Source organism: Clupea harengus, chromosome 9, assembly GCF_900700415.2.
Source record: "Clupea harengus chromosome 9, Ch_v2.0.2, whole genome shotgun sequence".
Taxonomy (NCBI): domain Eukaryota; kingdom Metazoa; phylum Chordata; class Actinopteri; order Clupeiformes; family Clupeidae; genus Clupea; species Clupea harengus.
This window is the reverse complement of record NC_045160.1, coordinates 10,614,032-10,629,031: the sequence shown is the minus strand read 5'-3', so window position 1 is coordinate 10,629,031 and position 15,000 is coordinate 10,614,032. Positions and strand designations below refer to the sequence as shown.

The 15,000-nt window shown below is 49.4% G+C and overlaps 1 protein-coding gene across 4 annotated transcripts in view; it reads left to right on the top strand.

Annotated features, from left to right (window-relative positions):
• robo1 (roundabout, axon guidance receptor, homolog 1 (Drosophila)) overlaps window positions 1-15,000 on the top strand; it is a 264,703-nt gene that overhangs the window by 211,009 nt on the left and 38,694 nt on the right. For all 4 annotated transcript variants that reach the window (XM_042708700.1, XM_042708701.1, XM_042708699.1 and 1 more), the window contains 6 exons: window positions 137-294; window positions 6,521-6,641; window positions 7,525-7,663; window positions 7,877-8,004; window positions 12,980-12,988; window positions 14,240-14,364. In XM_042708700.1, coding sequence (XP_042564634.1) covers window positions 137-294; window positions 6,521-6,641; window positions 7,525-7,663; window positions 7,877-8,004; window positions 12,980-12,988; window positions 14,240-14,364 — 680 coding nt within the window. The remainder of the gene's footprint in view (window positions 1-136; window positions 295-6,520; window positions 6,642-7,524; window positions 7,664-7,876; window positions 8,005-12,979; window positions 12,989-14,239; window positions 14,365-15,000) is intronic.

The following is a 15,000-nucleotide window of genomic DNA, read 5'->3' as shown; positions in this document are numbered from 1 at the left end:
CTCTCTCTCTCTCTCTTTTATCATTGACTTTTCAATTTGATTTTTACTTTACTAATGTCCATTAGATTTTGTATCGACAGTTCACATTGAGTTCACAGACTCACCCCCTTACCTCTGTTTGTCTCCTTCTCCGCAGTCCTGAGAGACGACTTCAGGCAGAACCCGGTGGATGTGATGGTGGCGGCGGGCGAGCCGGCCGTGATGGAGTGCATGCCCCCCCGCGGGCACCCAGAGCCCACCATCTCCTGGAAGAAGGACGGCCTTAACATAGACGACAGAGATGAGAGAATCACGGTAGGTGCTCAAGTTACTGCGTCTGTGTGTGTGTGTGTCTGTCTGTCTGTCCATGTTTGATTTTGCAAGTTCATGAAGACTTTAGTCGCAAAGTAATCCTCCATCGCCGCTCCAGGTCAATGTGTTAATGAGTCCATCTGCTGCACATTGTAACTCACTGTATAGTAGTGGAACAATCTGCAGCAATACAACTCTTCTTTTTTTGTAGACCCCAACTGTAACCCATCCAGTACATTATAATTAATTGTGTTTTTTTAAACTCTTATCCGCTATCATAATGGTTGCGCAGCCTATCATTAGTGCCAGTCCATTAGTCAGGCAACTGCTCATCCATTAGTGCTGTGCAGATGAGCCCCGAGATTGGGCAACAGTACCCGGTACCGCTACCCGGGCCAAACAAACCCGGCAAACGCCGGAGAGATGGAGAGCGAGCCTGATGGAAAAAAGTTTCTGCTGAGCAGCGAAAGCGAGACTACAGGAAAGGAGGGGAAACAAGGGGACTTTTTCCTCCCCCTGATTTATCACGCCTTTGAAGCCTCGCCATTAATTAGTCACTTTTAATTAAGAGCGCTCCGTCCGCCGCGGTATCTATCAGCTCACTCAGCACTTGTTTAGAGAATAAACGGAAGAAGAAGAAGGAGAAAAATCTCAGGCCCAGCCTTAGACGGACCCCGGCGCGCGGTTCTGTTCTGTGGTGCAACACAGCGTTTCTTGTTATTTATGTATATCAGAGGGTTAGTGAGAAGTGTTTATGTTTTTAAAATCTTTTTTTTTTTAATCAAGCCACCGGCTTTAGTGAGTATGGATGAGCTCAGCCTGTCATGGCTAGCTAACGCTAACAAGGCAAAACAGACAGGAAGGTCAGCGCTTCAGCCGCGAGCGAGGTGTGTGTGTGTATGTTTGTGTGTGTGATTCACACGTCAGCAGACGCCCTCCGCGCTGGTTTTGTGGGCACATCTGCTTCTGCTGACTAATGTCTGAGAGGGCTGCGAGAGAGAGAGAGAGAGAGAGAGAGAGAGAGAGAGAGAGAAAAAAACACAAGGTGAGTCAGGGGAATTACCATGCGCTGAAACGCCCCAAACTACCGCCCTCATGCATTCAACGTCAGGCCCAAATCTGTCAGGGAAAGAAGTGTTTTTCCCCTCTGCTTGGACATATCAGGCTTAACCGGAGACTCCATTTTCCACACTGGAACTGATGGATGGAATTGGCTGCTGAAAGACGCCTGAAAAGCAGCACTTCTGCAACTCTCCCAGCACGTGGGAAAGCGCGCCATAGACGTGCGGACAGACTGAGAGCGCAGGCTTGAGTCGCTCCCAGACCTCGGAAATAATAACACGGCCCTCGTGTCCCTCTGCCGTAGTCTGACCGACTGTCTTCCTTCCTCTGGGACTCTGCTGACTGCTCACACATGCTCCACGTCTTTAATCACGTCAGCCTCCGCAGTTTAAAGGAAGCCGGCATCTAATCTGTTTGAAATTAAATCCAATTAAGCGGACCCTGCTTTAGAAATAAAGTTGCCGGCAAGGAAGTGGGTTTAATCAGGCTCTGAGAGTGTGTGTGTGTGTGGGGAAGCGAAGTTTGTGCTTATGGAATCAATGGTACGGAGAAAGAGAGAGACAGTCAGAGAGAGAAGGGGGACCGGAGAGAGACTAAGAGAGAATCGCGTGTTTGCGGTGTGTGTTTGTGTGTGTGTGTCACCACCGTAACCTTGTTGAGACCTGTAATCTGTTCCTCTCCTTCTAAAGGAACAATGGGAGCTTTACCCTGTCATCAGAGTGGCCAAACACACACACACACACACACACACACACACACACACACCTGGCTTCCTTTGAAAGGTTAGTGCTGTCTCATCCACCCTTTAGCTAATTATACAGTAACAAACACACATCCTCACCCACAAACAGCCAGAAGATGGTATGGGGGTGTTGATAAGGGTGCAGCGACATAGAATAGCACGCTCTCATGTTTGTGCATCACAGAGTGTGTATGTATATATGTGTGTGTGTGTGTGTGTGTGTGTGTGTGTGTGTGTGTGTGTGTGTGTGTGTGTGTGTTGAGCTCTCATCGAGGACAGCTTTGCATGCCGGAGCAGTGGTGCTGGAGGGGAAGACAAAATAGCGGAGGGAGAGGGCACACTCCTCATATGTCACCACTTACCACAAACACGTCACTTTCTTCTGTTACCCTCTGGTCCATGTGTGTGTGTGTGTGTGTGTGTGTGTGTGTGTGTGTTTGGGACGGGGGGGGGGGGAGGTCACTCAAGCTCAGGCTGACATACACACACATACATACACACACATACCGGCTGCCCTGCAGATGATGGCCTTTGCCGTAATTGAGTTGGACTTGCACTAAACATTGCACGCATGGGGTCCGGGTCTGTTGTTTATGAGCGGTTTCCACAATAACATCCGTGCTGGGTCTCCAATGCTGCTCACAAGGGACGTCCCAGCTCACAGGAGGACATTTCTTTCCTTTCTCAGTCTCTGTCTCTAGAACCCCCCCCCCCATTCTCCTCCCTCTCTCTCTCTCTCTCTCTTACTCTCTCTCTCTCTCTCTGTCGTTCTCCCTGGTTGTTTTCTTTGTGCAGGCCCGTGTAAATCACTCGAGGAGCTACATCAGAGTGAGCCCTTAAAGCCCCCCATAACCCGGCTGACATGCGGAGTAGCCTACAGCAGCGGGCTCCATGCTGGATGCAGGGCTTTGTTTAGGAAATGAAAACACCCCTGTTTGTTTGAATGGGATTTCACACAGGGCTAGTTATGCGTGTGTGTGTGTGTGTGTGTGTGTGTGTGTGTGTGTGTGTGTGTTGTGTGTGTGTGTGTGTGTGTGTGTGTGTGTTGTGTGTGTGTGTGTGTGTGTGTGTGTGTCTGTTCCAGAAGGGATGGTCAGAGCGAGGACACTGCCACTGCTCCCTTGTGGGTACTCAGAGCAGCGTCACGCATAAAGCAGTCAGCCTCTCGGATTTAATTGATCATAGGGACAGAAGGCAGAGGGTGTGACTCGCATACTAACCAAAGGCTAGCTGCTCACTACAAAAAAGACCTCGCTTTTGAACGGTCAACCGAAACAAGAGGACGAGTGTGGGGTTTTGGATGGATGGCGTCAGGGCAGATGAATGCAGGTTTTAATGGGACAAACAGCTGAAACGGAAGCGACACACACACACACTCCCCGTTTTCTGGAGGGGGACGTCTCGTCATCCTCCGCCACCACATTTGGGTCATCCTCCGCCCACGTGACTGGTGGGGAACATGCTAGAACACGTTGGAAAATAAGCTGCTGCCCACATGCCAGAGAATCACTGCTAAAGAACTTTGAAGACGGAGAGAGCAAAGACAGACAGACAAAAACAGATATGCAGCACAGAAATGCCTCTTAGCCAAACTCCACGGGTGGCGTGCCGACAAGTGTTCCCTCTTTTAATAGAAACCCCCACAGCCTCTACGCTGCGTTTGGATCAACAACCAACACCTGTGCGAAAGCCCTCCACCTTGAGACAAACACACCGGAACACGGCACATAAACATGATTTCAAAAGCGCCATCCCCTAGTCAGCCAGCGATAGTGAAAATCAGCCCCAGCGTAAATAGCCGCCACATGGCTCGCATTGTCTCGCTTCTCTATTGTTTGGTGTTTGTGTGTGCGTCCCATTATCCGGCTGGATGCCGACGCGCCGGGCGGCCAATGACGCTTTTTCGCACCATCAGCAACTGGCCAATGGCACGAGACAAAAGGGAGCGTGGAGAGGCAGATAACGCCGGGGCATAATGGCTCTGATTTGTTTGTCCATTTCAGCAAACCCACAGCACTCTGTTGTCTGTCCTCACAGAGGAGGAGTGTGTGTGTGTGGGTGTGTGTGTGTGTGTGTGTGTGTGTGTGTGTGTGTGTGTGTGTGTGTGTGTGTGTGTGTGTGTGTGTGTGTGTGTGTGTGTGTGTCTGTGTGTGTGTGTGTGTGTGTGTGTGTGTGTGTGCTTGGCCATCCTAGCACTCTAGAATGTTTGGAGTGGAGAGGGGAGAAAGCAGTGGAGTGCCTCCCACCGAGTGGATAGATGGTAGAAACACACACAGGGGTCCAGGAGGGGAACCATCTGAAATGGAGTCTCTCTGTGTGTGTGTGTGTGTGTGTGTGTCTGTGTGTGTGTGTGTGTGTGTTAAAAACCTGCTGAGGCATTTACAGCCACACTCGACACCCTCTTCATCACTATCATTCATTCACCTGTTTTTCAGTTTTTTTTTTCATGCAGTCACACAATCTCTCTTTCACTCACACACACACACACACAGACACATACAGTACACACACACACACACACACACACACACACACACACACACACACACACACACACACACACACACAGACACTCTCTCACACACATATTCTCAGCTCCTCGTGCTTTGACCCGAGCCCGGGCTCCTTTGTAGGGGATCATGCCCTGTAAGAGCTGCTAAGCCCTGCCTGACTCAAACAGAAACACAAGGACACTTCAAAAAGTCCTTAAGCACCACAGGAGGGGGGCCCTAAATAAACGCAGTCCACATCCAAAGAGTCCAACCCTGTCCCTCTTCAAGCAGCTCTTGTTTCAACCCACCCTTCTTCTCTCTCTCTCTCTCTATCTCTCCTTTTCTCTCTCACACACACATTCTCTCTCTCTCTCTCTCTCTCTCTCTTTCTATCGTCCTCTCACTTTTGTTTAAAGGCTGCCTCGTTTTTACGATGAATATTAAACAGTTCGCCAGGGCTCCAGGAATGCCTGTGAAGCCGGCGCTACGTGTCCGGCCTGTGGCTGTGAAGTGGGCAGAAGGGCTCCCCGGAGAGTCCCCTGGCCCTCCGCTCGTGGCTTCCTGCCGGATTTTTTTAAAGGGGGGTGCCAGGCATTCCGAGGGAATTGGATTAGCCCTCGCTGTTGTGGTCCCGTCTTTTACCCCGGCTCTAACATTTCAGGGCGGGAGACGAGGTATTTTTACACGCCTCTGTAGTTTCCCCTCGTAACCTCGCAGTATGTTCGTAAAATGCGTTGTCTTTCCGAAAGATAGTGTCTCGCAAAAAAACGACGAAAGATCAATCCCTGACAGATCTTTCCGAAGCACGCGCCTCCTTCATGCCTTCACGTGGAGCAGAGCAGAGCAGAGCAGAGCAGAGGCATCCCCACTCCGCCCGGCGCTACGAGCTCTCTCCTCTCTCCTCTCTCGTTTTATGGCACCTGCAGTGGTGCAGGCTGCTCGAGCATGTAACACACTGAGTGGAACTCAATGAGACATGACGTAGCACGTCATAAAGTGAACACACATGTAGGGGACGTGCTCAACTATGGTATGCAGGAACTTGGGCTCCCTTACAGGAGAGTGTAGCATGCCTCAGTCATTGACACTCCCCCACCCCCCACCCCACCCGCAACCACCACCACTCACCCAACTGATAATACAGGGATCCATTACGGAGGTGAACAAGGAGAAGGTGCTGAAGAGAAGAGATTGTGACGGGGAGAGGGCATGGAGGGAAGGGATATAGAAAGAGCTAATGTCCCCCATCCCCACCCAACACCCCTTTTCTCGCCCACTTCCTGGTCTGAGTGAAGACAGCCAGTGGGAGGAGGCCATGGGCTGTCCGTGTGAGTGCCCGAGAACAAACCAGCTCGCCAGCCCTGTAATCAAAGCCCTGGGAAATAACACACAGCCAGCTCACTCACCTGCACAAACACACACACACACACAAATGCACAAACACACACACACACACACACACAAACGCATAAGCAGTCATTTTTGCCCCATGTGTTTTTGGGCTGGCATGTGAACAGCTTAACATTTTTAGTCATTGCTGCAAGCGGTCATTACTGTCAAAGCCTATGTTTGTAGGTCACTTACTAAGGCAATTACATCATCAGTGCGAGTCAGAGGAGCGCGCTAGTGTTTAGCCCCAAGAACCCTGCGAGTGGAATGTGGTAATGCACAGTATGGTGACCTACATTAACTGCATTAACCCTCCTGGAGAGTAACATGCTGTTAATAGCGTTTTGGGAAGTTGCTTGAGTGCCCCATGTGTTTTCTCTTTTAAGCTATCAGGCAAAATTTCGCTATGCTGTAATGATTTCCGCAGTCCAACTGACTCATCTTTTTTTCCTCTCTTTCTTTTCCTCTTTTTGTCCTGATTTTCATTTTGGGCCCTCTCTCTCTCTTTCTCTCTCTCTCTTTTTTTTGTCTCTCTCCGTGCCAGATCCGAGGGGGGAAGCTGATGATCACCAACGCGAGGAAGAGTGATGCGGGGAAGTACGTGTGCGTGGGCACCAACATGGTGGGCGAGAGGGAGAGCGAGATCGCCGAGCTAACTGTCCTGGGTGAGTATTGGATCCACCACTCTCTCGCTCTCTCTCTCTCTCTCTCTCTCTCTCTCTCTCGCTCTATCTGTCTCTCTCTGTCTCTCTCTGTCTGTTTGTCCTATGAGCAGAGAGAGCGTCCAGATGTTTTGGTGGATTTGTTGGGTTTGTCTTAGCGTCTCCATGGGGATCAAACAGAGTGATCTACCCTGTTTGGAGTGCTGTGATGTGGCCCTCAGTCTTCTAGATGGCTATCATCCCCCAGATACTTACAGGCACTCACACACACACACACACTCACACACACACCCCACACACTCACACAAACACATGTGGACATACCGATAAAGACGAAGCAAACACACCAACAGATTCGCACAAACAAACAGATAAAATGCATGGACACATACAAGCACACGCCTTCCCCTTTGAGTGGGTGTGCGCAGGCCAGCTGTGCTCTGGTGGCCCACATTGACCTTTCACCCTACTGCGGGTTGAGGCAGCTCATCACAGGTGTGAGCTTCAGCTCCTTCCCCTCGCAGACTGTCCTTCCTGTCCCCCTACACACACACACACACACACACACACACACACACACACACACACACACACACACACACTGATAACATCTCATTGATCCTCCAAAGCAGATCCAGGCCCCTCATCTGCCTGGAAACAGCCCATAGGACAGGTGTCTGTTAGTGTACAGAAAATGAGCATGACTTTAGCACTAGCTCAGACTTGGACAGCTAGTTCACAAGGTAGTTTGGTTATTTTCTTACCAACAAGTGCATGGTAAATCCAGTAACCGCTCTCTCTTGCTGTATGTGTGTGTGTGTGTCTATGAATGTGTGTGTGTGTGTGTGTGTGGGTGTTTGTATGTTTGTGTCTGCACGCACCGCAGAGCGTCCAAGCTTTGTGCAGAAGCCCAGCAGCATGTCGGTGCTGGTTGAGCAGAGTGTGGAGTTCAGGTGTGAGGCGCGGGGCGACCCGGTTCCCACGGTGCGCTGGAGGAAGGAGGACGGAGACCTGCCCAAAGGAAGGTCTGACTCATCCCTCTCTCATCCCTCTTTCATCCCTCTTACATCACTCTGTCCCTCTGTGTCATCACTTGTTTTTACACCCAGTAGAGCGCTGGAAGAGTCTAATCAGTGTTCTGTTTGTGTGTTTGTATCTGTGTGTTTGTGTTTGTGTGTGTGTGTGTGTGTGTGTGTGCGTGTGTGTGTGTGTGCACGCGCCTGCATATGCTGGCCCAGGTATGAGATCAGGGAGGACCACACGCTGAAGATCCGTCGGCTGACGTCAGGAGATGGAGGATCCTACACCTGCGTGGCGGAGAACATGGTGGGCAAGGCGGAGGCGTCAGCTACGCTCACCGTCCACGGTAAGACCTCGCCTAACGATCACACCGTCAGGAGCACAAACAGGCCACTAATATACAAATACCTTCAACCGTGTTATCATTGTCAATGCAAAAAAAAACAGCACAGGTAGCCTCTGGATGCCTCTCCATTGATTAAATGCATGTGGTATGTCCTTGTAGGGGGCAGGTAGGACAAAAACAAGCTCCTCAGTCTCGGGTATGTGTCCTATTGAGATGTAGGGAATACAAAGCAGCTGGTCACAGAGTGTGAACATGCAGAAAGAAGTCATTCACCAAAGCATGGGGGGGGGGGGGGGCAGAGGAGGGAGGGAGAAAGAGAGTGCAGAGCTATACTATCACCCCCCCCACTCCCCACCCCACCCACACACACCCTAAAAAAGGGGCCTCAGAGACTAAAGGGGAAACACTGGATCCATTTAGTGTTGAGTTAATGTGCGCACTGGAGAGAGGACTGGGGGGTAGTTTGGGGATGTTGGGATTGTGAGGAGGCGATGGGGGTGTAGCGTACCATTGGACTGGAACATGATGGGATTTTTTGGGGGGGTGATGGGTGTGGGGGGGGGTCCTGATGTTTGAGAGTGGGATAGGGACCGGATTCATTCCTTGGGGACAAACTGCTTGCCATCCGAACCAATCATGCACTGGTGTGTCACCCAGCTAAAGCACACACACAGAGAGAGAGAGAGAGAGAGAGAGAGAGAGAGAGAGAGAGAGAGAGAGAAAGAGAGAGAGAGAGTATGGTTCCTATGGTTTATCCACTTAGTTCCCTTCCCACCATAGCCTGCTCATGTATCAACACACTCCCATGGGTGTACATAGAGTAACAACATTACCCCCACTAATTCACTTCTCTCTTTTGGGCCACAAGAGAGGACTTACACAAGCAATGATGCGGAGCAAGAAATGGCCACCCATAATTCCGCCTTCTCTCATGCTATTGTTTACCTAATGTTAACTTTATTTGGAATATCGTTCCTGCGGGGCTGACCTCCCTGGCCTCCTTAATAGAGTTAACAGTGTTTGCGCCTGACCTTCGCTTTTCTCAAAGACCCCAGTTCTGTTGTCACAGGGACACCCCCACACACCCCTTCACCCCACCCAACCGTTCCCAGACCTGAGCTCAGTGAAGGTTGAACTCTAAGAGAGACAGCCCTCTGTTCATCCCCCCAACACTCTATGCATAGCTATAGTCAGCAACGGGAGTCCATTTACTCAGGCAGTGACATAATTAAAGGCTACAGACCCCCTCCACCCCAGGTCCCATGGCCCAGAAATGACACGTTTCTAATCACAGGGGCCTGGGAACACATGGAGGGCTGCTGGGTAATTGGAGGGCTGAATGGGGAGCAGGGAACAGAGAGGAAGATAGGGAGATACACCGTATACAGATGATGCAAATAAGTGAGACGGGGAGAGAGAGAGAAGTGGAATGTAGTGACGCCATACAGAAGATATTAAAAATCGAAAATAGCTTTTGGACCGTTCAAATTTGCCATTTCTGGTTCAAAAAGAGACGTGATATATGCCTTATGTAAAAGTCTGACATGAAGCGATCTCTTAAAATCATTTCCATTTGTTCAAATTACATGGTCGGGGCTGAAATCGAATCTTTTGTACAAGCATTCCCCATGAAAAGCAGTAAAAATATCGGTGCTGAAACGATGAGTTACTACCTGTTTGAGTAACTGGAGCACGTAGACGGTGGCCGGCCAGAGAAACCTATACTTCCAGTGGCAGCGGGGCAGTGGCTGCCAGTCTTTTTCTTCCTGTGGTAAACCGGCGTTCTCTCATTACGGCCTGCTCACAAATGGATTTGATATAAACAGGCTAAGTACTCGACAGCCTGCCAACAACCTCCTAAACGAGGCCGTGGTCATCGCACAGTGGCATGATGTAGACAGAAAAGTTGCTACGGATTTCCCTCCCTCTTTCTGTCCAGTACCTGCTTCTTTACTCTCTCACTCTCAACTTCAAATTTGAAAAGAGCTCTATTGGCATGTTCACAATACAATGCACTGTTGCCGAAGCACAAAAGCATTTCTCATGTCTTTCTTTCACTCTATTACTATATATATCCCCCTCCCTCTCTCCGCTGTACACTGTCTGAAGTCCAGTCCCAGGCCCAGCCTCGCTGCAGTAATCCTGTACAACACAGACCGTTCCTTTTTTCCACTCGCCCGTCACATCTAGTTTGGTTTGAAAAAATCCCAACTTTGACCAGACTAAAATTCCGCCCTCGCCTCAGCGCCATGATAAACAGTCACCGGTGCGCGGGTGAGTCTTTCACACCTCCGACGGTCAGGTATCGTGCTAAACTCACAATGTCAGCATTGTGCGCCGCCGCCCCGCTCCCCCCGGGGTTGTTTTTCTTTCTCTCCGGGTTATGAGCGCCTGCCTGCGACATAATCACTAAATGACTGTTCGACATCCATGTTCTCCTGTCTTCAGCCCTGCACCCTGGCTCTGGCAGCTATAAACACGTCGTCTCCAGCTCCATGTCTGTTGACTCCGGAAGCTCACTGCCGAAACTCTCCACAAAACCGGGTTTCTGGAGTCTTAAAGTGCAAAAAATCATTAATGCGCTCCAGACACTCTTTTTGACTGAATGGAGTGGTTGTGTTGGGATACACACACACACACACACACACACACACACACACACACACACACACTTGAAGCAACACACCCACTATCTTTGGAGAGAACACAGCTATGCAATCTCCATTAGTGATTTGAGTGCAGATGCTGAATTTGTGAAACTCTTAACACAGGGCACTGCAAACAAGCCTTCCTCTGCCAGTAATTTTGTCATTAGCATTGATTTATTTGCGGAAGGGATTTGAATGCTGCGCACCTCCCTGGAGTGGCTTCAGTAATAGTGCATTGCACAGCAGAGGAATGGGAGGCGTGAGCACAGGCCAGGAGCAACAGGCATGGAGTTAAAGAGGGAGGGAGAGAGAGAGAGACAGAGAGAGAGAGAGAGAGAGAGAGAGAGAGAGATTAAAATTGTGCCAGAAGTTGCAGGCAGGAACTGATTGTGTGAGACCGAAATAGAGGATTGGAAAGGGAAAAAGAGAGATCAAGAAAGAAGAGACAGATGAGAAGACAAATTGAAGAGAGGAACATAGAAAGTAAGGCGGATAGAAAGAGGGGGAGGCTGATGGGTGCCCGCTGTAACATGGCTGGTTCAGTCTCTCTGGGTGTGTATGTCTGTGTGCATTCTCTCTTATTCCGACTGCCCTCAAATACAGCCAGCTGTACATAAAGGGAAACTTCGGGATTTTTCAACCCGGTCCCTGTTTTGATTAATGACTACAGTTTCTGTAGTTTAACTTTCAGTTGCTGTTTCTGTAGAACATGACTGTAGAAACTGTCGTTTTCTACATATACGTTACAGTTATTGAGGTAAATAGACAAAGGCCTATCACTGTAGGGATCCTTTCCATGTAGTCAGACACTAATAATTACATTATGAGCCTGACAGTGCAGAAAAAAGTTAACTTTGACCCTGATGCACAGGATTCAATTTTCTCGCTGTTTTGCGGTTCCTGGTTATAGCGTTCTAACTCGATACTGGACCGAATCCGATCGCTAATTGTCTTTAGTAAAATTAGGTCCCAGGTTGAAAAATCCCGAAGTTGCATGTCTATCCGTTTTCTCTCTCTTTCTCTCTCTCTCTCTCTCTCTCTCTCTCTCTCTCTCTCTCTCTCTCTCTTTCAGAAGAACAATGGCTCTATTATTTGCGGGTGTTGGTGAGCCAGAGGCCTCTATCTAATTGTTTCATGTCGGGCCTCCTTTAATGACTTCACAATGCTGCCGTGTCACAGGGCATCTCCCGATGTGAGAGGAGGCCAGGAGGTCGCCCGCAATGAGACGCCATTATGTGCTGACAGTCAAACATTTACAGATACTCAAACACACTGGCACACTGACTCACTCTCTCTCGGCGCGAGCGAGCACACACACACACACACACACACACAACGACACACACACACACACAGACACACACAAACACACACACACACACACACACACACACACACACACAAACACACATTTGCACACACACAACACTCTCATGTCACTACATGCACACACATACACGCAGGCACGAGTGCACATACACACACACACACACATACACACTCTTGCATACACATACACGCGCCAAAACTTATGCTAGTGCTCCACTTGGAGGTCTCAGTGTAAAGCTTCCATATGTGTGTGCACTGGATGGCTAGTGTAAGTGTTTGTGGCACGCAGCTGGCTCTGATCTGCCTTAGCGTGGGCCCATGGACAGACCACGTCCCTGTAGCACGTCTGGGGGAGAATTATTATTTTGTGAAAAGGTTGAAAAGGACGGAGGGCGTGTGTGTGTGTGTGGGGGGGGGAGGGTGGGGTGTGTGTTGATGGAGCTTTACACTAACACTAAACTGACAGAGGTGCCCCAGACAGTGTTAAGGGTGGCCTGGCCCCCTCAGGTAATCCCATATGGATTTCAGAGAGCTATGGTTACCTCATTACAGGCTTAAAAGAAAAGTGTCTCTCTGTGTGTCTGTATGTGTGTGAACAGGGTCATAACCATAAATGTGTCCGATGTGTGTTTCATTCTGTTATTACATCTGTGTGAGTTTAAATTGTACATTTGAACATTCTATTGTTATTTTTATGGACTGTGTGCAAGAAATGAAGGTTTGCCGTCACAACATTACAAATGTGTGTGTGTGTGTGTGCAGGCACATATGTGTGTCTGCTCATCCAGACTCAAACAGCCACACCTTGTATTCATCCCCACACAAAGGGCTGCTTATAATTTCCCTCATGCACATACGTGCGATTGAGTTTCCCTGTTCACTATTCATGCCAGTGTTTTGTGTGCCATGCTGTTCTATTGTTTGATTTCTCTCATCGAGTGATTCTGTCTTTTCTGTTTGTCCGTTTCCTTTCTTTTCTTTTTTTCCTTTTTTTGTAGTTGTATCTGGTAAGTTGAATTGTCACCCGTCACCAATTCACCATTCAGGGCGGCAGGAAGCTGTCAGAAACCACATCACCCTCCCTCCATCACCACTCTCCACCACCCACCAATCAGAGCTCATGTCTCAGTCATTACCGGCAACGGCAATGCCAGCGTGACAAAAAAAAGGGACATGAATGAATGGGTAATAGCCGCAAATCTCTGCTCGGTTGGTCCGAGCAGTTTTCAAGGTAACGTCAAACCATTTCATTCTATGGTTTTTGAGTTTGTCTCATGCATTGCTAAATACCCTCCACCCCCCACCGCCCCGGAACACGTCTCCTTGGACAAATCACGCGCGCACTGGAAGTGACAGGCCCCAGATTGCTTTCATGTGTGCATGAAACCAACAGAGACATGGTGGATGGTTCACAGGGTGGGGTGGGGGGGGGTTATCCTTGTGTAGTGACGGAATAAGGAACACTCCCTAAGCCCCAACTTCCCACTACTCCCTCCCCCTCAACCCGCCCCCGCCCCCACTCCGCTCACATACACATGCTTTCATGTCTGCAGAGGGAAGCCCCTGTGAACTCCTATTAGATTCCTGTCAGATTGTGAGATGTGTGTGTGTGTTTGTGTGTGTGCGTATGTGTATGTGTGTGTGTGTGTGTGTGTGTGTGTGTGTGTGTGTGTGTGTGTGTGTGTGTGTGTGTGTGTGTGTGTGTGTAGGACGACATGTGGCTGTGATTGTGTGTATGTGTGTGTATTCCCGTCACCCCGCCCTGTAAGGCATCTCATCATTAAGATGCATGAGGCTGCTGCTCCAGCAGTCTGCCCCCCCGTCTCCATCGCATCTCATCCTGGGTGTCGGCCCTCACAGATGGCTCATATTTATTCCCCTCCCCCCTCTTTTTATTGGCTCACGCCCTTTCCCCATGCAAATAAACTCCAACCCCAAGCCGCCCCATCCCACATCATCCCACCTGAAAATTTATTTTCATCTTTTTCCATCCCCATCTTGTCATGGTGCAGATGATTTCTAGAGAGTCTAAGCCCGCCTGCACTGTAAATAAGTGTATAAAAAATGGGAATTGGAAAGCCATTTCGCTAGCTCCATCATGTAGGGTAACTGCTGCTCTGATGCCGTTCCAATGCAAATTAGCTGTGCGCTCGCTGTAGGTCACAGGCTTTGATGTTAGTTGCTTTTTTATGCTAGTTCAGTGTGTTTGCTTGTTTGCTTGACACACACTCTTCCCTCCCACCCTAAACACACTCCAGTGCCCCCGGTGTTTGTGCTGCGGCCCCGGAATCAGGTGGTGGCTGTTGGCCGCACCGTCACATTCCACTGTGAAGCCACCGGAAGCCCCCAGCCCGCCATCTTTTGGCAGCGAGAAGGCAGCCAGGTGAGTGTGTGGGTGTATGTGTGTGTGTATGTGTGTATGTGTGTGTGTGTGTGCATTTGAATGGGTGTTTGAATGTGGGTGTGTTCGAATGTATGTTTGCACACAATTATCTGATACTGGGAGGCAGGGAAATAAAAAAGATGAGTTTTACTGTTTGTGCATCCATATATACTGTATTTGTGTGTGTGTGTGTGGGGGGGGGGGTGTTCATACCTTTGATAGACTGCGCTGACACACTTATTTGCATGGAAGTGACTGTATTTCCATTTATCACCTCCAATTACCCAGGAGCACAGCACTAAATATCCTCAGATTGGATGGTTTTATTGGGCCCCTGGGCCCCTGTCATCCACCTTCCACTATCTTCATCCAGTACATCTCTTTTATAGAACAAATGGGGGTCGCTACCCCAGCTGTCTCCTTTTACATTTGCCCACCTCAGCTTGTAGGCTCAGCATTTGCCTCATAGGAAGACCTGCATCTGCCTAAGTGGGTTAATAGCTTTGTTTAAAGTGGTGCAGGTTTAAGATGTGTGTAATGTGTGCTCCCTGGGACCTGAATGTGTGACTATGGTGTTTTTAACTGCATTGCTGAAATGCTGTTGGGTATGACTGGTGCGCCTCTGTCTCTCTCTCT